This window comes from Artibeus jamaicensis, unplaced genomic scaffold, assembly GCF_021234435.1.
Source record: "Artibeus jamaicensis isolate MK-2021 breed Jamaican fruit bat unplaced genomic scaffold, CSHL_Jam_final contig_786, whole genome shotgun sequence".
NCBI lineage: Eukaryota > Metazoa > Chordata > Mammalia > Chiroptera > Phyllostomidae > Artibeus > Artibeus jamaicensis.
In genome coordinates, this window is record NW_026521971.1 from 2,215,278 (window position 1) to 2,242,829 (window position 27,552).

A 27,552-nucleotide genomic window follows, 5' to 3' on the forward strand; every position below is an offset into this window, starting at 1 on the left:
TCATTAGAATATAGCTTGTGCTCCCCCAACGTTGCTTTTGTCCAACTAAAAATCAAGTCAGGGACCTTTAAAAGAAGTATTTCTGGGGGTTGTCACGATACTTTATCTAAAAACATAGGGCCACATCTTGGTGCCCTTGGTACTTGAGTGTTCACTCAGAGACAAGACTTGTTAGTCCCTCCTGGATAAAGTCCAAAACTGAACTGCCTTAGGTCAAGGCTAAAGGGAGTGGGTTTGCAGCTATGGTGTTGCCCAGACTGACGCTGTTCGGTGCAGACCAGGGAACTCGAAAGCTTCCTTTTTTTCCGCCCTGACAAGCAATCCTGGCCGGGCTTGGGGACCAGAATGGCTAGAGCCCACAGCTCCCAGAAGGCCTCGGGTGAGTGCCTGCAGCTACACGGGACGGCGGCAGAGCCTCGGTCTCCTGAGTAGCTTCCGGTGTGAGCTGGAGTGCAGCTGGGAATGAAAAGCTGTTTGTGGAGGGTAACCATGTGACACTGACTCCACATTGTCCCAACTACCTAGGGACTGGACGGAGAGCCTAGGTCTGGTCCTGCAGTGTTTCTTTCTGAAGAATTTTCAGTGGCAGGTCACTGAAGACGGCTCCACTAGGCTTGTGAGGGTCCACCCCCCCATGGATAAGAAAATAAAGGCTACCATGACATGATACAGGGCTTTGGCCTCTTTATTTTCTTTTTACAGTTCACTCCACGCGTCAAAGACTCCATAATGCACTGTGGCTCTGGCTGTACCCCAAATGAGTTGTACCCCGAGGATGGAGCTGGCTATTTGGGACAGGTTGCGCTGGGGCCCTTCCGTGGGGGCGCCGCTGGACTCCTGGACCATAGTAAACACGAGGGATTTGCAGAGTCTGCCGAGACTCATCTGTGCCTTTGGAACGGCTCACTAGAGAGGAGGGCCGAGCACGAGCGTGCACACGCCCTTGCACATGCACCACAGTAAGGTCACCCACGAGGCTCATGACACACGGAACAGTGAACACATATCTGAAGTCCGACACAGTTCCACCAGACTCTCACCACTAAAGGACATTAGTTAACTTTACAAATATTTTTTAGATGGCATTATTAGGGTGCATTTCTCTTAAATACACATTGCAAAAATATTTAACTTTCCATTCTATGAATACTGTACATAAAAAGCTGTCTGCTTTTGCTACACTTTACACACATTCACTTAGCTGTCTTTCTTCATCTACACACAGTCCATAATGAGGCTGTAGACCATATCGATCTGGCACTTAAAAAATATCCTATTAGTCTGGATTGGTTTTTGTTAGGGAATGATGGTCAACCTTAAGGATATGATTCTGTTAGTAAGGCAAAATCATGTAATGTGGAAATGTCGCGGGTTTGGGGTCTGTGATGAAGCAAGAAGATTGTATCACTAAGGGCTGTTTCATGATGAAAACTGGCCACTGTGGCCAAGTTGCGGGGTTTCTTCCTCAGGTCAAGCAGATACAAGTAACTTTTCTACTGCCTTAATCTTGAAGAGCGTGCTTCTACTTTTTGGAATTGAAACATTGTTATCTAGCTCCTTCAGGCCTCCTAAGGCTGTGTTACAAAGCAGACTGCCTTTTCTCTCCAAGGTTGAACTCAGCTTGACCACAGAAGGAGCGTGAAGCCTCGAGCCCCTTGTGGGGCCACAGATGGCAAGGAAAGGGGTTGGGCCACATTTGATGTTCCCTGATGGAAATTTTAATTGTTTGCACTTTTGGTCATTGATATATGAAAAGTATGGGGTTTTCTGTCCTAACATGGAAAACCACAATGTCCAGTTCCACTCCCTGGTGGTCACAGGCTGGCCCCACGTGGTGGAGCTGCGGCCTCAGAGGAATCCTTCCCTCCACGTCGCGTCCCTGACCAAGCAGCTGCAGCACTGTATGGCGGGCCACCAACTGCTGCAGTTCAAGGGCTCCACACTGGCCTTGGTCATCATCACCTTAGAGTTGGAGAGGCTCATGCCCGACTGGTGTGCTCCTATATCTGATCTGCTGAAGAAAGCACAGGTAGACGTCAACTTTGCCCCATAGCAAGCTCTCGGTCTAATTCTTTCAGCTGCCACACTTTGTCCCCAAAAAGGGTACCCATGGTCCTTCTTGGCCCTTGTGGACTCCCAAAGGTGCCCTGGCCATGTCTCTGCAAGGAGTCTGCCTGAGGGCCGGGCTCCCACCCTTGGCATGCCCTCTGCACTTGAGTTTGGCATAGAGGGTCCCGTCACCGGGCCAGCTGGGGCTCATTTCTCTGACAGTGGGGGAAGCTTTATCCCAGTGGCAGCCCTTATAGCCAAGAGGTTGGGAGAACATGTCCAGCTCAGGGAGAAGCCACCCTGAGCAATACCGAGGAGGGTAAACTTCAGGCTTCCCACCCTCTGCAGGAGTCTAGGGGGTGAGCAGGGTCAGAAGCCCTCAGGATGGACTGGGCAGGATGAAATGCATGGTTAGACTCATGGCAGTTTTACTGTGTTCAGAGATGGATGTCCCTGAGGTGGCAAGGTTAAAGTGCTCAAGTTTTGTGGTCAGACCTTCCAGAAATGACTCCAGGCTAACCTGGTGACACCCAGCCGGTTATGGCATAGAACGCAGAATGCTTTGCGTCAGGGATGACCCCTCTGTTGGAATCACAGGTGAGCCGGGCAGCTGGTCCACTGCAGGACACAGGTAAAGCACCGCTGAGTAGCCTTTAGTCCTCCTCCTGCACAGAGAACCTTCTCTCTCCCCTGCCAGCTGGTGCCCCTACCCAGAGCCCTTCAGAGCATAAGGGCAACCTCTCCTTCTTGGCCACCTGGAAATTCTAGACTTTATGGATCTTGTAACAAGAAAGGCAGAACAGCGTCTCTGGGCCACACTGGTAGAAAAAGGGCTGTCTTGGGCCACGCGTTAAAAACACAAACACTAACGAAAACTGATGAGCAAGAAAAAGGTTTTAAGTAAATTTATATTTTGTGCTGGGCTGCATTCATAGCCATCCTGGGCTGCACACGGCCCACAGGCCGTGGGCTGGCCACCCCTGCAATTACTGAGAAAAAACTGGGGTCCTCAGAAGAAAATGAGCAGGAGAAGGGAGGTTGGGGTCACTAGAGGTAAGGGCAGGTCATGACCCTGCTCCCTTCTTTTCCCCGGGTCTTCCCCAGGGAGAAGGAATGAACGCTAACATTGCAGCTTGGTTTTGCTTCTCTGGCAAGAACTGGTATCAGCCTCTAAGATGGCTGCACTGTGAGGCCTGGGGAAGGCCTTGCTCGGGCCAAAGGGCCGTCCTGGTTCTGGCTGAACAGTTCTTGCTGCCCTGCCCACCCGAGCTGGCCAGGACCCTGCAGCTCCCCAGGCTTAAACCAGGCAGCACTTCATCCCAGCCGCCTGCCTGCCACTGAGAAAACAGGGCCATCTTTCTGGGTGCGATGGCCTGATTCGGCCACGACGCAGGTCTCCATACAGGGACTGCACTATAAAGTATGCTTTGTTTAACATACAGCCATCTGTCCAAGCTTTAAGAATATTTTTCCAGCCCTGGCTGGTGTAGCTCAGTGGATTGAGCACGAGCCTGTGAAGCAAAGGGTTGCTGGTTCGATTCCCAGCCAGAGCACATGCCTGGGTTGTGGGCCAGGACACATGAGAGGCAACAACGCATTGATGTTTCTCTCTCACTCTTTCTCCTTCCCTTCCCCTCTCTCTAAAAATAAATAAATAAAATGTTTTTTTTTAAAAAGAATACTTTTCCTTTGTCACTCTTAAGCAAAGGAGTTGGTTGGCTTCACTAGAGACATTTTTATGCTAAAGAACGACATGACGAGGCAGGACCCCTGTGACGAGGGAGGGTGCCGTGCAGCTGTGAGAGCTTTTTGTGGAGACGAGCAGGTTTGGAGGCTGAGCGGGCTCTGGCCACTGAGCTGCCAGGAGGGGACAGGGGGGAGGTCACTGGTGTGGCCTTAAGTGAGATGCCAGCTGTCTCTCTAAGCTGGGACACTATGGAGCCAGTCTTGAAGCAGGGGAGTCCAGCTGGCACCCCCACTGTGCGCGTAGTGTTGGGATGTGAACGACCAGACACACGTTTGGGTGACTTGGGAAGTCTCTCCAACGAGAATGGCTTTTGTAAGCATGTGGAGCCGCAGGGAGTGGGGCCACTGCTGGGGGCCAGCGGCCAAGGCCCGCGTGCAGGTAACGCTGTCTGCACTGCGGTCAGCGCCAGTCCTGACCTTCTCTTAAACAGATGGGCTTGCTGGAGCTTTTGTGGAAGATAAACCTGAAGTCCTTGCTGCCCTGTCTGAATCTCATTCCACATACATCGGGCACCACACCCTTAGCCTTGCCTGAGCCAGTCGTGGTTGGAATACCAACTCCTGGGTCCTGTCAATCAACAACTGCCCTCACATCCAGCACAGATGGAGATGCTGAGGGCAGCGTGTAGCCCGGGGCCACCACTCTCACCTGCGGCCACCATTGTCTGCTGCCTCCTTCCTTCCCCTGTGAACGGGCACCGTAGTGGGAGGGGTGCGGCTCGTGCTGAGGGCCCGCAGCGGCTCGGGCTGTCCCTGACCTTGGGGAACTGATAGGAGGCACCTGGACCTCTTCCCCAGGTAGGCCTGGGTGTAAGCTGGGTCCCCAGAGCTAATCCAACTCCGAATTTCAAAGAAGGTAGGCCCTGGCCAGGGTGGCTCAGTTGGCTGGCGCATCATCCCATAAACCAAAAGGCTGTAGGTTCGATTCCCAGTCAGGGCACATGCCTGGGCTGTGAGTTTTGTCCCAGGTCAGGCTGTGTACAAGAGGCAACCAAATGATGTTTCTCTCCCTTTCTCTCTCTTCCTCTCTAAAAATAAATAACAAATAATAAGAAGTATGTCCTCAGGTGAGGACTAAAATAAAATAAAAATAAAAATAAAAGCTGACCACTTAAAAAAAAGAGAGCCAGTAGACCTGTGAGCCCCAGTATCAGGGTAAGGACAGCCCTGTTGCTTTCTGCAAATAATATTCCTCTTCTTCGGCAAAGCAAAGTTCTGTATGGCCGAAGCACCACTTGTGAGTTAAAAAGTTTGTATGCTGCCCTGGCTGGTGTAGCTCAGTGGATTGAGCACGGGCCTGTGAACCAGACAATCACGGTTCGATTCCCAGTCAGGGCACATGCCAGGGTTGCAGGCAGGTTCCCTGCAGGCCAGTTCCCAGCAGGGGACGCACGAAAGGCAACCATACATTGATGTTTCTCTCCCTCTCTCCTTCCCTTCCCCTCTAAAGATAAATAAATAAAATCTTAAAAAAAAAAAGTTTGTATGCTGTTCAAGGTTGTTGGAGTCCCGGGCCCCGTCCTACGTTCCTCTAGCATTTCTTTTCCTTCCTTCCTCCCTCCCTCCTTTTTTCTTCTTCTTTTTTTTTTATTTTGAGATTAGGAGCTCACACCCACCTCAGATCAGAGGTTGGGGACTACTGTGGTAGGAGAAGTGGGGACACACCTACTGTCCCCCCGACAGGTGGAGCTGGGAGGGGCCCCCTGGGCGAGTGAGCACTGCGCACCTTTCTGAAACTCCTTCCAGATGCCACCGCCCCCTAGCGGTGGGCTGCGTTGTGCAGTGTCACTCCCTCCACCTGCAAGGCCCTTCTCCCCTGGCTTCCTGGACCAGCTCTGTTCTTCGAGTCTTGGTGAAACCTTTCCTCCCTGCTCCCTGCCTCCCCATGGGTAAAGCTGAGCTGCACCTTCCTTAGGGGTGTCTGCATACCAGCCCCCCTGCTGGGCTGCAGGCTCCCTGACTTTGGTCCCCATGTCTGCATTCTGGCCTTCCCAGGTACTGCCCTAGTGCCCAATGGAAAAAGCTCCTCAACAATGGACCCCATGAGCTTGTCATCACTTCCTTCCACCACCTTCCTTCCACCTCCCTCGACCAAACGTTTGCCCGCCAGCCAGGGCATCCCACCTCCCCAAAAACGTCTCAGGCCCACTGTCCTACTGTAACACTGGCTGCATTTCCTCTGCCCTCCCACCACCTGGAAGGCTGCTGAAGAGCAGCTGCAGCTCAGGAATTAAGGGTACAGGTTACCAACATTCAAACGCCAAAGCCTCCCGTTACTAGCTGTGTGACCCTGGGTAATCACTTAACCTCTCTGTGCCTTAGCTGTAAAATAGGGGAAATGGTACCTAATCATAACATTTTTTTGCAGATTAGAGGGATCAATGCATGTAAAGTATTTTAAAGTATTCTAACACCTAACGCATCTGGAGCATACATTAGGATCTCAGGTATTAGTGGGCCCATGTCAAGCCTCTTCTGCAAGGATGTAAACTCTTCAAGTTCGCCTCCTTCATGCCCTGCACGATTCCTGAAACTCCTACAGAGGCGGGCCCACCCCACAAAGTTCACAGAAGAAACAAGCTGTATTTCACCACAGGCGCAGCACAGTAACAGGCTAGGAAGCTTGTTAAATTGGGAGAGCTACTGTCCAAAAAAGACACCACAAAAAACTCAAAATAAATGCAAAATTTAATGGGAAAGAAAGCAACCCACAACAAAAACGAGTACAACGTGAATGGAAAGGAACAAAAAGAGTCAATGAATAAAGGAGTAAATGAATTAACAAGAGAAGCCGTTTCGGAAAAGCACGTTAACGTAACAGACCAGCAAGCCCAGTAACACGGGCCCCACTTCCCAGGGAACCCACGCGCAGACGCACAGACATGCACGCAGTCAGCCCGCACCACTGCAAACCACCCAGGCTGCGCCCCACAGAACTGGGGAGCCCCTACCTCCCAGTTTGCCTGGGACAGTTCTGGCTTATGCCTGGTGAGCTGGAGTAATTCACGGCATCTCTTTTCACTCTCAAACGCCTCAGCTTGAACAATAAATTATTGGGCGATTCTACCCCAAACCGATGTGACTCATGAAAGACACGAGGTAAATGCCAGCATGACTCTGACAGCCTCGCTAATGCCCACCCATGACGCTGAGAGGGAAAAGGGGGGCAAGTCAGGCCCTGCCAGCAGGGGCCTCGCTCCATAGGGGTCGCTCATTAAAGAGTGGCAAGAATGTGCACCAAGGATTAATTTGGACTCTGCTAAAGACGACAAAATTCCATACACAAACCGCACAGGGAAAGAAGTGCAGTGAGGTTCATGAAAGCTGATGGGACCCTTGAAGCCAGCTCAGACCCCAGAGAATGCCACATGGACGGACAACCCCCTCCAGAGATCTCCTGCAGGCGGGTGACCAGCCACAAGTCTGGCCTTCCAGTGTGGCCTGGGGGAGGCCCGCCGGCTACGGTTGGATGACTGGGGGGCAGAATAGCCAAACTGGCTCACGGACCAGGAGCCCTCATTTCTTACACAACCAGTGAGCTCACGGGGTCGTGGAGCCTCAGAAATGCATCAGCCAGTAGAGGCTATCTTCAGGTCATACTTCCGCCCAAGTTTATATACTTTTAGCCATATAATTACCCTAGAGACCACCCACTCTTAATCCACAGCGGCCTCAGGTGTGCTGATTTACCTGTCTGGACGCCTCAGGTATCAGACACAACCAGAGGTGGATGCACTGGGAGGCTAATAAAGCTTAATCCTCAAGGCCCCTTCCGAGGCCCTGGGTCTAATTGTGTATTTATGTTCTTTTGCTTGAAGAAGCCTTCTCAAATAGTTCAGGTTTCTATCCCTTCAAAATGGGACCCACCCGTGGTCAGAGCATAATGCTGGGAGAGTTTTCCTCCATAGAGCCCGCTCTGCCCCTGGAGCCCTCGCGGGCAAAGGTGGCCTTTTTCTAGCCTTGCCTCAGTGGACACGCAAGGCCCACCCTCGAACAGAGCACCATCTCAGAAGAGCAGGAGGAAGCCAGGACTTGATCCTGCAAATCCGTGAAGCAGGCCATGGGAGGGAAGGAGGACATGGAAAACCAACCATGGACCCCCAATCCATCAGTGCAGCCAGGGAGGGAGGGCACTGGCCCTCAAGGTCCCCCAGGCGAGGGCCGCATGAGGCCCTGGCAGCCTGTGCTCAGCACAGGGCTTCATCAGCGGGAGCGCGCTCCTTCCCTTCATCACGTGCTTCTCGTCTCCCACTTTCCTGGGCCGTGTTTTCAACCCCAACCCTCTGGGCAGCTTGCCAGCCAACAGGAACGTGGAAGAAACAGTGATGCTAGTCCTGTCTTAAAGCAACCCCTTCAGAGTACAGCTGAGGAGGAAAGGCTCCTTGGCTGGCAGTTTTTTCGTGAACTGTCCACAGACAACAGACCCCTTCCTCTTTTGCCCCGTGACTCAGCCAGGAAAAAGGAAGCCGGGCCGTGAAGTGAAAGCCTCCTCCCGGCCAAGGGCTCTGTGCATTTGGGAAGCGCAGCCTGGGGTTGGGGGTCTTGGCCGGGGCGAACACTTAACGCACACACAGAGCTGGTCCCTGTTTGCAGGTAGCACCTGGGGGCACACGGACGAGGGCGTCGGGCTGCTGTTCCATTTACGCTCAGAGTGAAGACACTGGGCGTGGTCCTGCTCCTGTCCCACTTCCGTCCGTAAAGAAATTCCAAACACTGTCGTCAGAGGATGTTTATTACCCACCTCTCCCTGTATGTTATAGGGATTCTTTTACATAAAAAAGGGCTTAGAGATAGTTTTAGTTTTTAAAAATCAGGGGATCTGTGTTACTTAGGAAAATAACGGGAGAGGATATTATGTGTTCACGCTCATGCCAAAAATAAAAATTTAGAAGTGTTTTAAAAGTGATTACTGAAATGAAATTCTGGGTTAGAAAAATCAAAACGGAAGGGAATCGGGCAAACTTCGCGGCATGTACACCAGGCCACACGGCCACACCTAAGGCACCGCCTGAGTCGCCATCTTGACGCGGAACAGTTAGGCCGAGCACCGCTGGTGGGTGGAGGGGCCTTGGCTGGAGCGGCAGGCTCGTGACTGCTCCATCAAGGAATAGTGACACTGTAAATGGAAGACCAGCCACTGGCTCTGAAAAAAATAAACCTCGTCAGTTTTGGATTCCAGCATTCATGGCTTTGTCGTGTTTTTGCATAGGCAGCAGTGGCCCGCCAGGCCCAGGGTGGCCGGGGGCGGGGGCGGGGGACACAGCAAGGCTGTGAACGCAGGAGCCTGTCCCGGCTCCCAGTCTGTCCTCACACCACGTTATGGGAGAAGGGTCACAAGGAGTAACTCAAGCAACTGAACACATGACAGTCTAAAGTCCGCTCTTGGCATGTAAGTCTGTGCGTGCGTTAACTGAAAAATAAAAATAAAACAAACAGAACAAAAACAGACACATTAAAAGATACGCAGACGACCAAATCAAACAGAAGCAAAAGACAGCAAGGCGGACACTGGGAAAGGGCAGTCAGTTTGTCCTTTGTCCCGAGCAAAGCGGGGACCTCGCTTTGGGGGGTGGCATCCCAGGCTGAGGGCCAACATCCGACAGGGAAGTAATTTTGTGAAAATGGATTAAAACTTAAAGAATACATGCAACCAATTCAAACCATTCAACTAAATGGTCATAACTAAGCCCCCCCCCACTCCAAATGCACTCCTGACTTACCCCACCCCCCCAGACAGGGCAGGAGGTAGGGGTATCCCTGTCCCCCTGCTGACCCCCCACCTGACTTCTACAAGGCCAGCCTGGGAGCCGATGGCTCTCCCAGAGGCCAAACTGACCGGAGCTTTCTGGCATGTCCAGCAAACAGAAAAGACCTGTTTTCCAGGCCCAGGCCACATGGGAAAAGTGAGGGAACCCGACACCAGGATGAGCCCCCACTCTGAGAGCCCTGGCAGCCGGCCTGCACCCCACCCACGGGCCCTCAGACCCTGGCCTGGCCACAGGTCCTTCCTTGTCTTCGCTTCTGAGCGGTTTCTCCAAGGCTTCTTTTTAAGGGGGACTCTGCCTGACTTTTCTTTATGGCCTGGGCCCAGCTGGCAGGGAGCAGAACGAAGCCACTTTGGAAGTTACCAACCTGCATACCCCCTCCCAGGAAAAACCAGATTTCTGAGCCACTAGCTTGAAATCCACACAGGTTCCAGAGGCCCCGCACTGGCCAAGCCAAGAGCTGGTCAGGGATGAGGGCAGGAAGCAGAAGCAAAGCAGAGGGTGAGTGCACACAGCGAGGGAAAGGTGGGGCTGGGGCACTCCCTGGGGCCAGGCAGGGGCCCACCCGTCCCAGCAGTCGGCACAGGGAGACTACAGGAGGGAGGAGCAGAGGCCTGGCTTCAGGAACGAGAATTAGCTCCCGATTCCTAAATGCCTGGCTTTGCCCCCTGGGCTCCTCCAGGGAAAAGTCCTTTCAGTCCGTTCCCTTGGATGCGTCTGTGCTTCTGTGCAGGTGCATCTGGGGACGGTGTCCGTTGGTAGGGATGTGCCTGAGTCTGCGTACAGGACAGGCAGGAAAGACAGTGTGCGTGCACGAGTGTGCGTGTGTGCACAGGTGCGTGCGTTTTAGGGAATGCAGCAATGGGGGATGGAAGCACCCCAGGGCCACAGCTAGCTCTGTACTGCATGGCCCTAATTCCACCGCCTCCCAGGAAAGGAAGGCCTGGTACACACACTCCCAAACAAGTCGGGAGAAAACGGGATCCCCTGGAGCCCAAGAATGAGGGCCACACGAGTACATCTGCTTAGTACCTAGGCCGGCGAGGGAGGCGGGCGCCTAACAGGGGCCGGAGGCCGAGAGATTCAGGGATGAACGAGAGTCCTGCAGGGGGGTGTGGTGGGGCTGCTGAATGAGGTGGGGTGGGGAGGGAGGTGTCCAGGCAGGAGCTGCAGCATCTGGACTCCGGCAGGAAATGTGGAAACGGTACAAAGGAAAGACCACCAAGGAGAAGGGGCCCTGTGTGGCCCCCACCTGGCCGATCTGTTGATTGACACCTGGCAGCTGGGAAAAGCCTCCTGCGGCCCCCCATTTACAGAGTCCCGGCTCCCTGCCTCTAGCCTCTGTCCCGAGGGGTGGTCCTGGCCCTAGCAGGGCTCCCAGAGCCCCAGCCCAGCCCGAGCCGCTGTCCTTCCTTCAACCAGGAGGTGATCACAGGGCCCCGGGGGTCGGTGTTGGCTGGGGTCAAGTGTCTGTCTGTCACCACCCGCTAGCCAACAGGGGTCCCTCGGCCACCGCCTCAGTGGCTGGGAGAAGCACCAGAGCTGCCCAAGCAGGCACCGTGGGAGCTTTAGGAATCCATCAGGAAACGCTGGCCTTCCCAGGCCTTGCCCCTCTGTGGCCGGAAAGACCTTCCCCCCGAGACCCTGCACGCTCCCTACCCCTGTGGCCCAGCCCTCGGCACCCAGCTCTGAGGACACTGCAGGAGAATGGGGGGAGGGGTGGTGAGAAAGAGAGAGCGGGGAGAAAGGGGTCCCCTGAGACAGCAAGATCATTAGTGAAGGGAAAAAAGGTGAGCAAGGAGGAGGTGAAAGGGTGAAAATGAGAGAGAAAAATGGTGAACTGAGAGCACAAGTCACGGTGAGGGGGCCGAGGGGGGGCAGAGTGAGCGCCCAGGAGAGCGAGAGCCAGCGCGGGGCGGGGCGGGGCCACCACCTACTTCTTCTTGTCCTTGTCCTTCCGCAGGGGCTGCTGCAAGGTGGCGTGAAAGGCCTGGGCCTGCAGGGCCTCCACGGCCGCCTTCCTGCGGTTGAAGGCGTTGGTCTCCTCCTCCAGCTCACGGCGCTTTTCCTCCACCTTGCGCTTCTCCTCCTGGTGGATCCGCTTGAGGTGCTCGAACTTCTCGTGGAGCTGGGAGCAGAAGCGGGGAGCCGGGGCTTCCGTGTGGGCCGGGAGGGGGCGGGGCCCTCGGACCACCCAGCCGGGCCCGGCCTCCCCGCAGAACCCCAGCCCTGCGCGTACCTCCCTTTCCTTCTCCTTCAGCTCCAGCTCCGTCTCCTTCACTTTGTTGACGAACATCTGCCTCATCTCCTCCTCCTTCCTCTGCAGCTCGCTCAGGAACTCCTTCCTCTTGGCCTCGTAGGTCTCCTGCAGGCTGTGCAGACCCAGGGAAAAGAGGCCCAGGGTGGATTAGAGTGGGCAGGGGCAGGCAGAGCCGGAGAAGCCGAATCTCGTGGGCACAGCGGGGCAAGAGGACGCTGGGGTCCCCAGCCACACTCCCTGGCTCAGGACGCACCTGAAAGGCTGGCTGTCCCCATCGCTGTCCTGGAAGCCCATCTCCTCCAACTTGCAGCGCCGGTAGAGCTCGTAGTGCCGACTGTGGGTCTGCTCACGCAGGTCCTCCATGTTCACCCGGATCAGCATCTCCCGGAGCTTCACGAAGTCGCAGTGGTTCTCGTTCTCCACTGCACGCAGAGGGCACGTGGGGCGTCAGGCAGGCAGGCAGACGGGCGGGGGACAGGGCACCCGAGGAGGACACGTGGGGGGCAGTGGCAGACCCGGAGGCAGGATGGGCAACGGGGTGGCGGGGAAGCCACAGGACAGGGGCTGTAGGCAGCAAGGCAGGACAGGGGATGGTATCTGGGTCCCCAGCGGGGGCTGTGCCCCCGACACTCACCCTGCACCACTCCCCACGGGTACTGCCGCGCTCGGACCAGCTTGTTCCCCACCTTCACCTCCTCGGTGCTGCCCACTACGGCGAAGGGCAGGTGTGCCTGGAAATGACCCAGGGCACGTGAGCACGGGGCTGAGCAAGACCTGGCCAGACCTGGCTCCCCTTCCAGCTAACTTTCAGAGAAGTATCCTGAGGCCTCCAAACAAGGAAGTGGGCCACACCACTCTCCTCTCTCCTCGTGTTCTAGGCTGTGCTTTCAGCCCTCGGGCTGCCCGGGGGCCATTACTCCCTCACAGGATGTGTGAGCCTGGTTCTTCCCTCAGTTCCCAGTCCCGGCCTCCTGCCTGCTCACCCCTCTGGCTTTCGGGTCCTGCCCAGACTCATCTTGTGAAACCCAAAGCTGGGGAAGCCCCAGCACCAGCCCAACACCCAGTTCCTCCTGCCCCTTGCCCACAGGAGGCAGGACCTGGCCGGTTCCCTGACACCCACCAGTTCCCCAGTCACTCCTGGAGAAGGTAAGCCTGGAACCCTGGGGAACAGGAGGCTCCCCAGGCCTGTCAGGGATCCGGGCTGGCTCCAAGCCCTCCGGCCCCACAGCCCCGAGGCCCTGGCCCAACACTCACATTCATGACGGCATTGATCTCCGCAACAGCCTCATCATCGGTGGGGAACTGGTAGATCTGGACCCCATTGCTGACCAGCTCACCCATGATCTTGATCTTGAACTTGTGGAGCTCACTCTTGGAGATGGTGTCGGCCTTGGCAATGATGGGAATAATGTTCACCTACCAGGATCAGGGAAGAGGGGACAGCATGTTAGTTGCTCCCTGACTGTGGACAGCTCTGCCCAGGGCCACATCCCCAGGCAGAGAGGCATGAAGCCAGAGAGACCAAGGGGTTCCAAAGGGAGGCCCAGCCTGAACCCGGGTACCTGGGGCCATTCGGGTGGGTTGTAGCAGTGCTTCTTACAGCCCTGGTGCCCCAAACCAGCCCCCGAATTACTCCCCTAGACATGCCCAGCTTGGCCCCAAAGTTCTCTAAAGGCCTTAACCAGCCCAGGACCCAATACAAGCAAGTGGCGGAGGGCCGGGCACCTGCCTAAACAGGTACCGTGACCCAGCAGCAGTAGCCGCAGGAAGACCTCGAAAACCTCCCAGGCTGAGGCTGTGCCACCTTCCCAGCGAAAGTGTGCTCCTGAGATGGCGAGGGCCGTCACGGGGCCCAGCAGGCGACTGCGGGCTGCACGCCCTTCCTGTTGTCCCCAAGGGGCCGGCCCCTCGACCCCACGCCTCCTTCCAGTGCTCAACTGTGGGCCCTGGCTCTCCCCTCCCCAGGGGGTTGGGGGGGCCCAGGGAGCTCCACAGCAGGAAGGGCCAGGAAGAGAAGGGGACAGAGCGACCAGGACTTGAAAGAGAGAAAATGAGCAGAGAACTGGGGTGCTCTTGGGAGAGGATCAGAGCATTGTGGGAGTCAGGGGAGGGACCTCCAGGAAGAGGGAGAGGAGGCTGGGAGCCAGCAGGCTGAGAATAAGAATTCGCTGGAAGGGCGGGGCTCAGGGCCAGACCCAGGGGATGGAGCTCCTGAGAAAAAGCCCAGAGCGGGCTGTGCCCACTGGGGCAGAAGGGACAGGGAGAAGAGAGAGAGGACCAAGTCGAGGGGGCTATCTGCAATCCCCAACCACCACGGGGGACCGTGGTGGACAGTTGCACTGCAGCCAGCACCCCCCCCCCCCCCACCCCGCCCCCCCGCCTTCCTGGGTCGCACAGCCTGAGGAAGGACCTGGGGGTGCTCTCGGGGACACACCTTGCTGTCAAGTTTCTTCATGGTCACCAGATCCAGGGACTTGAGGGAGTGGCCAGTGGGTGTGATGAAGTAGAGGCACACGTGGATCCTGGTGTCGTGGAAGTCAAAGAGCGAGCGGCGGATCTTCAGCTCCTCCTGCAGGTAGTTTTCGAACTGCGCGTCGATGTAGTCCACGATGGGCCTGTAACTGCAGACAGTTCTGTCACCTGGGAGGCGGGGCTCGGGGCAGGGCTCAGGGCGGGGGCGGGGCTTGGGGCAGCCGAGCCAGCCTGCTCTCTCTGAAAACAGCTTGCGGACCCCCGTCTGGACCCCTTCTGCTGACCCCCAAAGGGTCCTCAGGACCTCAGCTATTCCCTGAGGGACAGGCCCTCCCCTGCCCTGCCATGGAGTGCGGGGCTTGGTTAGTCCTACGGGGACAGAAGGGAGCGAGGAGTGCTCAGGCAGAGGGTTCCAACCAAGGCCAACAGGGACGGGATGGGTGTGAGCCCGCCCTTCCCGCCTCTTGCCTTTCGTCCTTGTTGATCTGGTCCCCGAAGCCCACGGCGTCCACGATGGTCAACTTGAGCTGCACGTTACTCTCCTGGAGGTCGTACGTCTGCGGCCGCAGGCGCACGCACTCCTCGTGGTGACTGGCTTCCTCGGTCTCGAAGGTGGTGTTGAAGAGCGTGTTCATCAGGGTGGACTTGCCGATGCCGGTCTCCCCTGCGGGGCGGGGGGTGGGGGTGAGGGAGCTCAGAGCCTGGCACTGCAGCTGTCCCTGACAGTTGGCTAGGCTGGGTGGGGCTCAGGCACGCTGGGCCTCCACAGCAGAGAGAGGGGCCGGCCTCCCACTGTATCCCTCACTGCCTCTGTCCCCAGAAGCCACCCCTTCTCAGTGGCCTCAGGAGTAACGTGTGGAAGAAAGAGCCCGAAGGCTGACCTAGACAGGAGACGTGGCTGTGCGGAATGTGTGAGATGTTTGTCAGTGCGGGGGTGGGAGGCAGAGCCAGGCAGCTGAGAGACACCACCCGAGAGGACACGACCTCTGCTTGCCTCAGTGGGACCGACCCCCCAGTCACCTGCTCTGCACGCCATCCCTTCTGGGTCCAGGATGGTCTGGAGGGTCCTACAAAGCCAGGGTCTGAAGCCGAGAGCTGCTCTGAGTGGGGCCGCAACATGCGCTTTATCTGGGGGGGCTGAGGATAGGCTGCCTCCCGAGGGGCCCCCACAGCTGACAGGTGCTAGGCTCGGCCACCAGCAGAGGGTCTGGCTGAGCTCTCTTTGCCTCTGGGAGGCCCGGGCCCCGAGGGCCATGGCGTCTCCCCACACCTCCCTGTTTGGGGATACACTCGTGCAGATGTGTGCGGGAGCTCTTACTACAGGGTGCCATGATGGAGGAAGAGTCTGGTTTGCCACAGTGTCCGGACACACAGTAGGAACAGTGGTCAGTATGCTTCTAAGTAAACAACCTAAACCTCTGTGATAAACACTTTTAGTCCACAAAGCACCGTCAGGTGCCTCATCCCGTTCACTTTTCCAGGAAGCTCTGAGTCAGGCCCTAGCTCCAGCTCTGCCCTGGGTCCTGGCAGAAATACCACCAAAGCCTCATCTACACCCCCCAAAGTGTCCTGCGCTGGGAGGTCCCCTCGCAGCTTGACAGGTGGCCAGGGCAGCAGCACCCCCTCTCCCAGAAGGCCCTCGCCCACCCTCTGTCTGAGGCTGCCCCCTGGCCAGGCCATGACACTTACCCACACAGAGGATGTTGAAGCTGAAGCCCTGAGTGACCGACTTGCTGACCAGCTGGTCGGGGAGGCTGTCGAAGCCCACATGGCCGCCCAGGGAGAGGCTCCGGGGCTCCGGCTCCGCATTCTGCTAAGGGAGAAACACCAAGGCAGTGACCCCCTGGGGAAGAGGGCCAAGGCGGGGGAGGATCAACCTGGGACTAACCCCTTCATCGGGAGCCCATGGACTTCACGGCCCCTGAATCCATCTAGAGAAGGCCCTTACAAACCCATGGCTCTGCTCCACCCGGGCTGGCAAGGCATGCTTGGGCCTGGGGCATCCCCTGGCTGGTACCCCAGAGGCCCACGGAGGCCCCTAAATCTTTTTTTAAGACTTTATTTACTTATGAGAGATGGGGAAGGGAGGGAGAAAGAGAGGGAGTGAAACATCAAAGTATGGTTGCCTCCAGCACACCCCATACTGGGGAACTGGCCTGCAACCCAGGCATGTGCCCTGACTGGGAATCAAACCGGCGATGCTTTGGTTCACAGGCCTGCACTCAATGCACTGAGCTACACCAGTCAAGACTGAAGGTCTCTAAATCTTAAATCAAGATTTCTTTTTTGTTGCTGTTTTATTTATTTATTTTTAGAGAGAAGTGAAGGGAGGGAGAAAGAGAGGGAGAGGAACATTGGTGTGCAAAGGATACATCAATTGGTTGCCTCCCACACGCCCCCAAGTAGGGAGCTGGCAGGGAAACCCAGGTGTGTCCCCTAACTGGGAATCAAACTAGAGACCTTTCAGTTCACAGACCAGTACTCAGTCCACTGAGCCACACCAGCCAGGGCTTAAATCAAGATTTCAGTAGGCCAAGACGGAAGAGCATGATGTTCCTGGGGTCCCCTCTGAGACCTCCTAGACCCTTCTACTGAAGGACTCAAGCAGAGGCAGCTCTGGCTCCGCCCCCTCACTCAAGCCCCGCCTCCACACAACCCTTGCCCCTCCCCCACCCGAGCAAGGACCGCACACGTGGGCCCTGCTGAAGGGACCAGTGCTAGAGCTCCGACCCACCACTGGGTCTTGGCGTGGGTCTCAGGGCTTCATGACCCTGGGGCCTCCTCCCTCTTGCCTCAGTGGGGTTCTCCAGGGACCCCCAGGCTCCGGCTCATGCCACCCACCCCCACTCTCCCCGCAGCGCAGCCCTGGTTGTTTCAGCAGAGGGTTCGGGTGAGAATGTGGAGACCTGGCCTTAGCAGACAGGCTGGCAGCAGGTCCCAGGAAGTGGGGCCTCCAGAGCCAGCACATGGGCGCTATAAAAAGAAACCACCAGGCCCCAAAGCAGAGGGTCAGGTCAGACTCCTCTCTGCGTGGCTTCCCTGGGAATGGGGGTAAAAGGCTGTCTTCCGAGGGAACTTTCCCAGGGTTCGGCCCCGCTGGCAGCCAGGCCCCGGCCAGCTCCCTGTTGGGCAGAAACAAGCCTTCTCCGTCCCCAGCCCCCTCACCCTGCCTGCCAGCTGGAAAGAGCAGGGACAGGAAGGGGCAGTGGGTCTGCCCCACGACCTGCCCACCACGCCAGGGGGAGGACACAGGCCCAGCTGAAGGCAGCCCGGGAGCTGCCAAGCAGGATGGCGGCAGCCTCGCACCAGGGGCCCGGGCGGGCCAAAGGGTTCCTTTGGTTTTTCTGTCTGATGGCGCTGGTAGCGCTTAGTTGTCTTTAACTTCATTTGAAACAATGTTGTTACATTGTATTATGACAGCTGTCATACCAGCATGCATTTTTAAAAAATAAAAACGGGTGAATTTCCGTGTAAACATTTGAATATAGAAGATGGAAGAAAATAGGCAATGTTTTTGGCATCTCATGCTTTATCATCGCAAGAAATATAAAAACGCCACTGAAATGCAAAAAAGGTTTGTGCCATGTATGGAGAAGGTGCCGTGACTGATGGAACGTGTCAAAGCTGGTTCGTGAGGTTTCATGCTGGAGCTGTCTCACTGGACGATGCTCCATGTCGGGTGGACCAGTTGAAGTTGATGGCGATCGAATGCAGACATTTGTTGAGAACAGTCAATGTTATACCGCGTGGGAGATGGCTGACGTACTCAAGCTATCAAATCAATAAAGCTACTGGTGAACATGAAAAACGTGTCTTGTTTTATGGAAAACTAGACTGACTTTTTGGCCACCCCAACAGACACAGGCATGGTGGCGGACCGGGCTCGGGACCAGAGGGGTCCCCGGAGCACCTGAGCCCTCCCTGCTGTCCCGCAGCCCCAGCCCCAGCCCGAGGCCCCAGCCCCAGCCCCAGGCCCCTGGCTTCTCTTCTCCATGGATCACACCCACTGGCCACAGCCTCGCCCCAGCTCGGTCTCCATGGCCCTGCACGGCTAACGTCCAAGTGTGTATGTTGACAGCCTAGACCCCATGTGGACAGTTCTGTCCCCTCAAAAAGTCAGGGCTCCCCCCAAACCTGCTCGTTCCAATGACCCTCTCTCAACAGAGCCTGTTCTTGTAGGTGACGTTCCCCTTCTCCCCTCTCCTCCCGCCCCTCTCCCCAGGTGATCGTGTTACAACCTCCCCACCCCGGCCCACCCCCCCCACCTTCCCCAGGGCTGGAAACAGAACCCAGCAAAGAGGCCCAAAGGCAGCTTCCTCTCACTGGTGGTGCGCACACCAAATTCAGTAATGGAGCAGAGGATGTGCGGCTGGCTCAGGTCCAAATGCCCAGCGGGCCAGGCCCTGCACGGTCTGAGCCCTTCCTCGTATGCACGGCTCCCACCCTGCTTCACCTCTGATTCACTTCCAGCCTCAGCCTTTTCCCTGAAATGCGCTCAGGCCTGGCCCCGGGTCCTTGCACTCCAAACCCCTCACCGGGCAGCCCCCCACACCCTGGACCTGTCAGTTGTCCTTTTTTGTCACTGTTCTAACACAGCTTGGTTTCTCCATCACTTCAATGAGCACCTTGAAGTTGGCTGCAGGCGGGGGCAGGCAGGCATCCCATTCTTCCCACTGCTGTGGCCGACAGCACCATAGTTCATTGATTGCTGACCAGCATCCTCAGCCGCCTGCGCACGTGGGCTGGGAGCTATGGCACCCAATCGTTGCCACCTGACTGTGGCCGCCTGAATGGTCACAGGGAGGACAGGACAGTCCGTCTAGAGCTTCTTCCTTTCCAGGTGAGACTGCAGTCTCCCCAGTTTAAAACGTGCTGTGCTTGCAGAGAAGGCTCTACACGATTCGGCCTGGGTCCTCCTCCTCTTCTGAGGCCGACCCTATCGGGAGGCCAGCCAATGAACGCCCTGCACCCAGCCACCAAAACCCACCTGGTCAGGGTGTCTGGGAACCGCAGGCCCATGCACACCCCGCAGTGGGGTGCCTGAACCGCACCCAAGCCATCCCACTGCTGAGTGTCCCCCACCTCCTCGCAGTTCCAGGCTCGGGAAACTAAAGGCAGGCGGGTCCCCACAGCAACCTCCTCTCCACGCTCAGCAGGCCTTTGGGCATGCACCGTGGTTCTCTCTGGGGACGCGTGTGGAGCGCAGGGAGGGCTCCATCCCCAAGTCGCTGCCCAAGGCAGCGCTCTGCCACTCCAGGGCCACAGCCCTGGGGTAGTCACGGCCTGCTCGAGAGCCTCGGGGACCACAGGAGTGTCAATCACTGGTGTGTCAATCTCCAGAGTGTGCGTGTGCACCGACATGTACACCTACAGAACAGCAGCCGAAGGCCCTGCCAGGGACAGAGCTTTGCTCACTGGTCTCAGAGGACAGATCTGGACGCCAAGCTCCACCGAGTCACTGTTGCCCACCCCTGACCCCAGGTTTGCATGCAGAACGTCTGATCCAAGGTACTGGCTCCCAGGGGCCGGCACCAGGTATCTCTGCCAACCTGCATAGGGACCCCATTCGGAAGGAGCCAGCGGCTTCCAAAGGCCCCCTGGCACATCTCAGCAGGCACTGTCGTGTTAGCACCTCCCACTGGCTACCTGGCAGTTGCCCTGCAAGCTGGCAGGTAAAAACCACAGTTCCAGCTCTGGGGGTGGGGCCTTGTCCTCCGGAGCTCACCAGCAGGGCTCCAGGTTGGGCCTTCATGACCAGCTTGTGACCACTAGGGGAGTGAGCTGGCCGAAGGCTCAAGGCTACTCAGAGGGCAGCAGATCCGAGAGACGGCAGAGACCAGAGAGCCAGTGTCTACCCTCCTGCTGGGCTTTCCCCTTGACCCCTGGCCACGGCTCCCCTTACGTCTTAGGCTAGTGGGGGAGGGCCATCTATTCCTTGCAACCAAAAGCACCTTGGCAGCTACAGTCTCCAGAGTGAGATGCTCTGGATGCAGAAAAACAGGGAGAAAGCAAGGGGAGACAGGACAGGAAAGGAAAGAGTGTGGAAAGGAAAACATCTCAGGCTTACAAAGGAAGGAATGGATGTTGAATAGTGGGTGACACTGCCACCTTGCTGAGGGCCACTGGTGCCAAATAAGCCATGTGACCTTATGCAGTCTCCTACCCAGTCTGTTTCCACCCTGTGTGGTGGACACCTATCACCCCATTTCCTAGGCAGGGGCACTGAGGCTGAAGCACTAATCAGGGCAGAGCAGGGCAGTGAGGGTGGCCACGCCCTGGCCACAGACCACTCTGCCACCCCAACTCTCCTGCCCCTCCAGGGCTCCCAGCTCATTTGGTCACTCCGCATCGCTCAGTGGGCACGTCGGCAGTGTGCCAGACCCTGGGGTGGCTGCCCCCGAAAAGAGGAGGACACCAGATCCTGGACCTCGGGGCCCGGTCTTACTCAGACTCAACAGGCTGCAGAAGCCAAGCGGCCCCGTGCGTGGGGGCAGGGGAGCAACACAGAGATGACAGCAGGCACGGGGACAGCAATCAAGGGTCCACCAGGCAGGACTCGAATCTCGTTTAGGCCAAGTATCGGTCCTGTGAAGTAGGCTGGAGTGTTATTTCCATTGCACAGAGGAGGCCACGGAGCCCCCGAGGGACTGAGCCATTTGCTCAAGGCTGCGCGTCCCAGAGAGGTGTGGCCGGGTCAGAGTGGAGATGAAATGAACGCGACACCCACACCTCCAGCCACTGAACTCCACCGATGGCACAGCTGAGCGTGGGGGCCCCCCCGGGAGGGGTGGGGACAGGGTGGGGGGGACCCGCAGAGCCTGAGCTCAGCCCACGACGGCCACAATCCAGCAACTCCAGCCAACTGTGGGGACGCAGACCTGGTATTGCCAAATCTTTCCACTTTTCATACAAAGCCAGAAATCTGGATTTTTAAGTGAAACCTCCTAATTGTTAAAGGTTGGGAACTACTACAAATTGAGAGCATGAGGACTCAACCCAAGACGTCCGGGGTTGGACATGGCCCCTCATCTGCCAGACCCTCCCGGGTCTGGCAGGGGAGTGGCCCACAGGGACAGTACACCCAGTCTCCATTCCTGGGGCCTGGAGCCCGGGATACTGCTCCACAGGAGGAGCCTCTGGGATGAACGACTTAACTCAGACCCCGGTGAGAGGTGTGCCCCTGCTTCTGGCCCCCTCCCAGCTCCCCAGGGTGCTGGCTCAGGGCGCTCCAACTGTCCTCCAAGCTCCGGGACAGAGGGTTGGCAGTCCCAAGCCCCACACACACAGCGGGAAACCCCTCAGGGCCATTACTCCCTCTCTAATCACTAACAAGCTTCTGGCTCCTGAGCCAGGCTCCCGGCTCCTCTGTCATCATTTCTTTGGCACATCAAAGACAACAACCAAAATAATAAGTGTTCAAGCCGGCTGTGCCCCTCCGTGCCCGGCGTCCAGCACAGAGTGGGGAATGGCATTTAATTACGCAGCCCAGGGGACAAAGAGGACGTCCCTTCCCTGACCGGAAATGCCCTGTCTGAGCCTCCCGCTGCAGCCGAGTCACCCACACAGGGAAGCTGCCCCCTTTACCAACAAGAGAGGCAGGGTTTGGGGAGAAACCATGCCTCGCTGCTTGCCCACACACAAAAAAGGCTTTTATCCAGAAGGAAAGGGAAATCCACTGTGAATGTCTGAACCAACAAGGTCAAGGACGCTGTGGGTGAATCCAGAGCCCTCAGATCACACCTCCCAAACGAGACTGGTTGTTGGGGGTGGGGGCAGAGGTGATACCTGCCCCGAACCCGGGACGAAGGGCAGCTGCTGCCCCGGGCCTGCCACTGAGTCCTCTGGGGTGCCTTTCTCCCACCCCCACCCCAGGGCTCCCGGGCCTGGCAGCCCCTGGCCTGAGCAGCCCGCCAGGCGGGCAGGGAGCCCCCCCCCAGAGCTGTGAAGCCGTGCAGTGGACCCAGAAGTCGTTGCCCAGGAGGAGCCTCCTCCACCCGTTTCTGGCACAAACCCCCCGCCCCCCCCACTCCCACTCCCGCTCCTCTCAGCACCCTGGGTCCTAAATAGCCAGAGCAGAGGCCTCTGGCCAGAGCCCATGGTCGCAGCACAACTGTCCTGGAGTCCGATAGGAATCCCAGGAATTTTCCCAGGAAAGGCTTAGGCGCTGGTCCCAGGATTCCACAGCAAGTCGCTAAGCCCAGGTCAAAGGTCACGGGAAATCACCAGAGGGATGTAAGCGGGAGCCGGGGTGAGAATGCTGCTGGCCTGGACCAGGGGTCTGCCCAGAGGCAGGATAGACCTGTCTCGAATCCAGAGGACACCTGGGAGCCAAAGTGTCTGTCTAGGGCAGCCGCAGGAACCTGGAGGGGACACGTGCAGACAGCCAGGGCTGCCGCTCAGTGACTTGGGAGGGCTTGTTTCACACTTTCCATGTCAGAGTCAGGTTCCTCAGAAGCCAAGCACACAAGTCCTGGTCCCTGGTCCACCCGTCCCACTCCAGCCAAGGACACACTCACCTTGCGGGCTGTGCTGTGCCACTGGAGAGGGAGTGGTCCATCCCCCCAGGGTGCAGACCCTCGGGAGGGTGCCCTGGGCCTCGGGAGTCACCGGAACTCCAGGCGGCCTCCAGAGCTTTCCACCAGCTCAGGGACTCCAGGGGCAGCCCACCGCCTTGCAGCAGGGAAAGGCAGCGTGGTCGGGGCGCTGCTGGGGGAGGGGCAGCCTGTGTGCCACAGGGAACAGAACCCCACCTAGGAAAGCGGAGCGGAGCACGTGGGCACCAATGGGGCTGGCGGTGGCTCGGGACCGCACTGCCAGCCTTCGTTCTTGCTTGCCCGGTCCACCCAACACCACACAGAGGATCAGACACGCCCAGGCCCCATGGGTGGGAATCCACACCCACGCCCCCTCCTGAGCCCCCCACCCTAGGTGTCCCAAGGACAGGAGGCCTCTTAGAGAGTAGCCACCTCCTGAAGTCTGAAATAGGCCTTTATTCCTTCCTCACCTGCTTCTGCCCCTCTGATGTGGCCTCTCGGCCAGGGGCCAAGGACCACCTGGAAGCCACATGTTCTGAAGAAGAGAGAATCTAACTTGCCCCAAGACCACCCACGGCAACTGACGGTACGGCCAAGATGCCGCTTGTCCTGCCCTTCAGCACCGCCCTGGCCACGGCCGCTCACCTGACCCGAAAGGAGGCGCGGCAGCAGCACAAGGGCCCGCTGGCCTGGGCGCACCTCCCCCAGTGGGTGTGTCCCCTCCTGTCTGCCCCAGCTCCACATCTGGTGGTCTGACAAAGCTTGTGCCTTGGGGGCCGAGCCTGGGGACCCTGAGCCCCGAGCTTGCGGCACAAGGGCAGGAAGGCTGACTTGAGGACAGGGACACCCAGAGGCCAGCCAGCCCTCGGCAGGCCCTCTGCTCTGTCATCCTGCAGCTACTTGCTTCGGGTAGCTGGACCCAAGCCACAGACACATCCTTGGTGACCACTGCCCCAAACACGCTCCTCCCCCAGCCCACCCTGGTCTCCAAAACTCAGGGGGCTGTACCCTCTTTGCTGTCTGCTGGGCGCTGGGGTGGGGTCTCGGGCCCAAGCTTGCCGATGACTCGAGCCTGCACCCTCGCCCAACAACACACCACTGCCATCAACCAGGTGATGCACACAAAGCACCCAGTGCCCTCCCTGCCACCAAACTTTTGACAAAAGCCAGGCTCTGGGTTCCCGACCCCCATCTCAGGGGTCAGTCTCCCCCGGGCTGCCTTCTCTGTCCCCACCCTGGTGAGTTCCTCATCATGTGTTCTCTTGGATCACAGACGCCTCCTGCCAGCCTCGCTGCTCAGACCCACCAAGATCTGAGGCAGGGAGCTTCCTAACGTGAGCACCCACAGAACATTATGGCGCCCACGTGGGAGAGAGGGCAGGCGGGCAGGGCAGATGCACCTCCCCGGGGCAGTGGGGCTCACGTGAAACCCCTCAGTGCTGCCAGGCACAGAGAGCTACAGCCGACTCTTGCTCAGCTCTCATTTCTCCTTCAGGACAGCATGGCAAGGAGGGTCCTGGCCATTTTCACAGGACAGGGAGACACCACTGTGACAGAGCCCCATGGGGGAAGAGCTGCCTCCCGCCATCCCTTCCCACCAGCTCTAGCTTCAGGGAGGGAACGGGCACTCCCTGGGCAGCCTGCTTCTTGAGGAAGTGTCAAGATTACAGGGGTGACAACGGAAGTGACAGATGGTGCCGGGGATAAAGCTGACACGGGGAGGGTGGCTGGCTGGGAAGAACGCCAGGCGTGAGGCCGCCACGCCTCACGCTTCTTCCCTGTCCCTCCCGTAGCTCTGCTGTCCCCAGCCCTCAAGTCTCCTCCCCACAGAGTCTGAACCCTGCCCCAGGAGACTCTGCCAGGGGAAGCTCTCAGGGCAAGGAAGGGTAAGCCTCTGAGACCGGGACACCCAGAAAGGAGGAGGGACAGGGCGAGAGTGGACAGAAACCTGGCTGCCCAAGGAGGGCGAGTGGCAACAGAAACTCCGCAGGTGGCCGTCCCACACACGCCTGACCAGGAGATGTCGTCCGTGACCCCATGGCTGACGCAAAGCTGAGCAGGCGGAGCCACCACGGAGAGGCTGCTGAGCCCGCGGTGCTCACATCGCGCTGTGTGGGGAACAGGAGCCCGCACACACCAACCTCGAAGTGCAACCCTGCACACTCATCTCAGCGCCCGGTTAGGGCAGCTCCCAGCCCCCCAGGGCTGGTCTGACCTCGGTGCCAGCCCAAAAGGCCGTGCAGACCGCCAGAACACAATGAGAGCAGGGCCTCTTGGCCACCGCTTCACACCCAAGGCAACCCTGGGGCTGGCCAGACAACCCAGCCTATCTCCAAACATGCTGTGAACTGCAATTAACCTTCAACTCACTCTTTGAAGAACATTGGCATGGTTGTGCCATTTTACAGCAAGATAAAGAAATTATTTTCCCAGGATGACAAGCCAGGAGAGGAGAATGAAGTCCAGTTGCCTAAATTGAGGCCAAAACCCCACCCAAGGTCTCCACCCAAACCAGCCCAGTCCAAGTCCTCCCAAGAGTCGGTGGCACGGAGCACAGAGGGTGTGGAAGGCATCCATTCATCCCGCCTCACCCGGCAGGCGAACCAGGTGCCGAGGCCAGGCCCCACTCCCTCTCTGTGTTCCGCTCACCATGGGGTTAACACCCAAGAGTCTGAAAGAAATGGCCTTTCCCACCGGCCTGGCAATGCAGCTGGGCCCCTTGGCTCAGCCTGCCAGGACAATCTCCAGACCGGCAGTGATGGGGCCCCTCGGAAGGGTGCAGGGTACCAAAGCAAACTCGTTCTCTGCTGCCTTCTTGCACAGGGCCAGCCTTCACATCCACATGGGCACCAGGCACCCCGTCTCACCTGCCGTGTTTCACCAAGAGGCAGGAGTCTCCCACCGGGACCCTCCTGGGGCATCGGCACTGTAGCCCTGTGAGGGAGGTGATATTTTTACTCTCTCCTTCAGACAAGAACACAGTGTGTGTGTGTGTGTGTGTGTGTGTGTGTGTGTGTGTGTTTCAAGAACCTGCTCCACCCCGCCAGCAAGTCAGGTGGTCTGATTCTGGTTACTCTACCTCGCCCACCTGCAAGACCAACTGTTAGAGCAACGCCTGGCCACCGACAGACACGACGCAGACACCACTTTCTGGTCCGCTGCGCAGAAAAGATGCAGGCAGACACCGGGGCACTCACAGGTCTCCGGCCTCCCGCGGATGGGCAGGTCTGGCAGGACTCGGGCGCTGCCCTCCTCGGTGCGCAAGTGCCGGCGCGCAGGGCAGAGGTGAGGAGAGTCTGATTCCTCAACCTCTGCATCTGCTCCTCCTGTAATCGCAACTCTCTTAACCGACACAGCCCCCTCCCAAGTGGAAATAAAACAGCCCAGACAAGGACTTATGAAATCACGAGCTCCCGCTTTAGTGATGCATGTTTCCAAAGTAGACCAACAAATGTATTTTCAGGTTAAAGGGAAATTTACATATATAAAATCAGATGACTGTATTTATAGCATTAATTACATAAGTCCTAAGCTCCCTTATTTAGCTCCGGAGCTAATTCCTTATCAGCCACATATTCAGCATTCTCCCCAACCCCCCCCCTCCCCAACAGCCCTGGGCTCTCCCGCCCCCTCCCCCCCACCCGGGCCTCGCTTGCTGGCGAGAGGACACAGCTGCCTTCACTGTCACAGCCCAGCCTCCCAGACACACCCAGATCCAGCCTCAGACACCAGGCGACAAGCAGACACAACCCAAAAAGGTCCCCCTCCCCTGGCTGGATCAGAAAAACCTTCAGGAAGTTGGCCATCGGCCGGCTCAGGCCCAGGGACCCCTGCAGGGACCCCCAGAGCCGCCGGTCCCGCAGGCAGCATCCCCGAACCGGGGCCCAGACCCGCGGCCATGGGGCTGAGTCTGGAATCGCCCCAGATCCTGGGGAATGGCTGCCTCAGACCTGACCACTGAGGCCGGACCTGCCTGGAAGCGCACCCAGGATTCTGTCGCTTGTTTGCGGGGCGGGCGGGGGGGCGGGTAAGGAGGGGAGGAGAGGAAACGCAGGCCCAGGGTCTCCAGGACGCCATCCGCCACTGCCCTGAGCGCATGTGGGGACCCCCTCGGATCCCTAGGGCTTCATCCTCACCGGCGGCGCCCATCCGACAGCACCTGCGCGGGCAGGAGTCTCCCCGGCAGCGCAGAAATGCCCAGGAAGGTGGGGGTCGGGGTATCCGGGATCCTCCGCTCCCGCCCGCCGGGCCGCAGTGTGCTCGCACCTGGCCGGAGCCAGGCGCGTATTTATTCGCTCCTTCCCGCGAAGGGGGCCTGCCTCGCCGGCGCCCAGGGGGGTCGACCCCGCCAGCCACCCGGCAAGACGCCCCCGCCCGACGCCTCAGGCTCCCCCGCCTGCGCTGCGCAGAGCCCGCCCCGGTGCCCCCCGGCCCGCCGGGCGTCGAGGCCCGACCGCGCGGCGCTGACAGTCCGGTTCGCGACCCGCCGGCTGCCGGAGGCCCCCTCCCCGCGCCCCGCGCCCCCCGCGCCCCCCGCGCGCGCCGCGGCCCAGCACGGCCCTCACCGAGAAGCGTTCCAGGTCCGTGGCCGCCATGGCGAGCTCCGCACCCGGCGGGCGGGCCGGGGCGAGCACCCGGGGCCGCGACGGGGACGAGCCGGCTGCGGGACGCGCTCCGCCCGGGCGGCTGCGGCTGAATGGATCCAATATGGCCACTTCCTGGAAAC

The 27,552-nt window shown here is 58.3% G+C and overlaps 1 protein-coding gene across 5 annotated transcripts; it reads right to left on the minus strand.

Annotated features, from left to right (window-relative positions):
• Window positions 1-659: 659 nt before the first annotated feature.
• SEPTIN8 (septin 8) lies at window positions 660-27,552 on the minus strand. 5 transcript variants are annotated; one of them, XM_037129886.2, is made up of 10 exons: window positions 27,392-27,552; window positions 15,982-16,102; window positions 14,761-14,956; window positions 14,255-14,441; window positions 13,075-13,236; window positions 12,455-12,551; window positions 12,074-12,242; window positions 11,800-11,932; window positions 11,498-11,688; window positions 660-2,014 (listed from the first exon to the last, which is right to left on the minus strand). In XM_037129886.2, the coding sequence occupies exons 1-10, from the start codon at window positions 27,419-27,421 to the stop codon at window positions 1,849-1,851; spliced, it is 1,452 nt and encodes a 483-aa protein (XP_036985781.1). In that variant the 5' UTR covers window positions 27,422-27,552; the 3' UTR covers window positions 660-1,848. The 5 variants fall into 5 exon arrangements, with proteins under 5 accessions (XP_036985781.1, XP_036985780.1, XP_036985779.1 ...); XM_037129885.2 differs by having other exon boundaries at window positions 15,982-16,105; XM_037129884.2 differs by lacking the exon at window positions 27,392-27,552 and having other exon boundaries at window positions 14,255-14,435; window positions 15,982-16,105.

Excerpts from the sequence above, each read along its gene's own strand:
- SEPTIN8 (XM_037129885.2), bottom strand. The coding sequence starts at position 27,421 with ATGGCGGCCACGGACCTGGAACGCTTCTCG. Across the intron at positions 16,106-27,391 it reads CGGACCTGGAACGCTTCTCG|CAGAATGCGGAGCCGGAGCC; the intron begins GTGAGGGCCGTG and ends TTTCTCCCTTAG. Across the intron at positions 14,442-14,760 it reads CAGATCAACAAGGACGAAAG|TTACAGGCCCATCGTGGACT; the intron begins GCAAGAGGCGGG and ends AACTGTCTGCAG.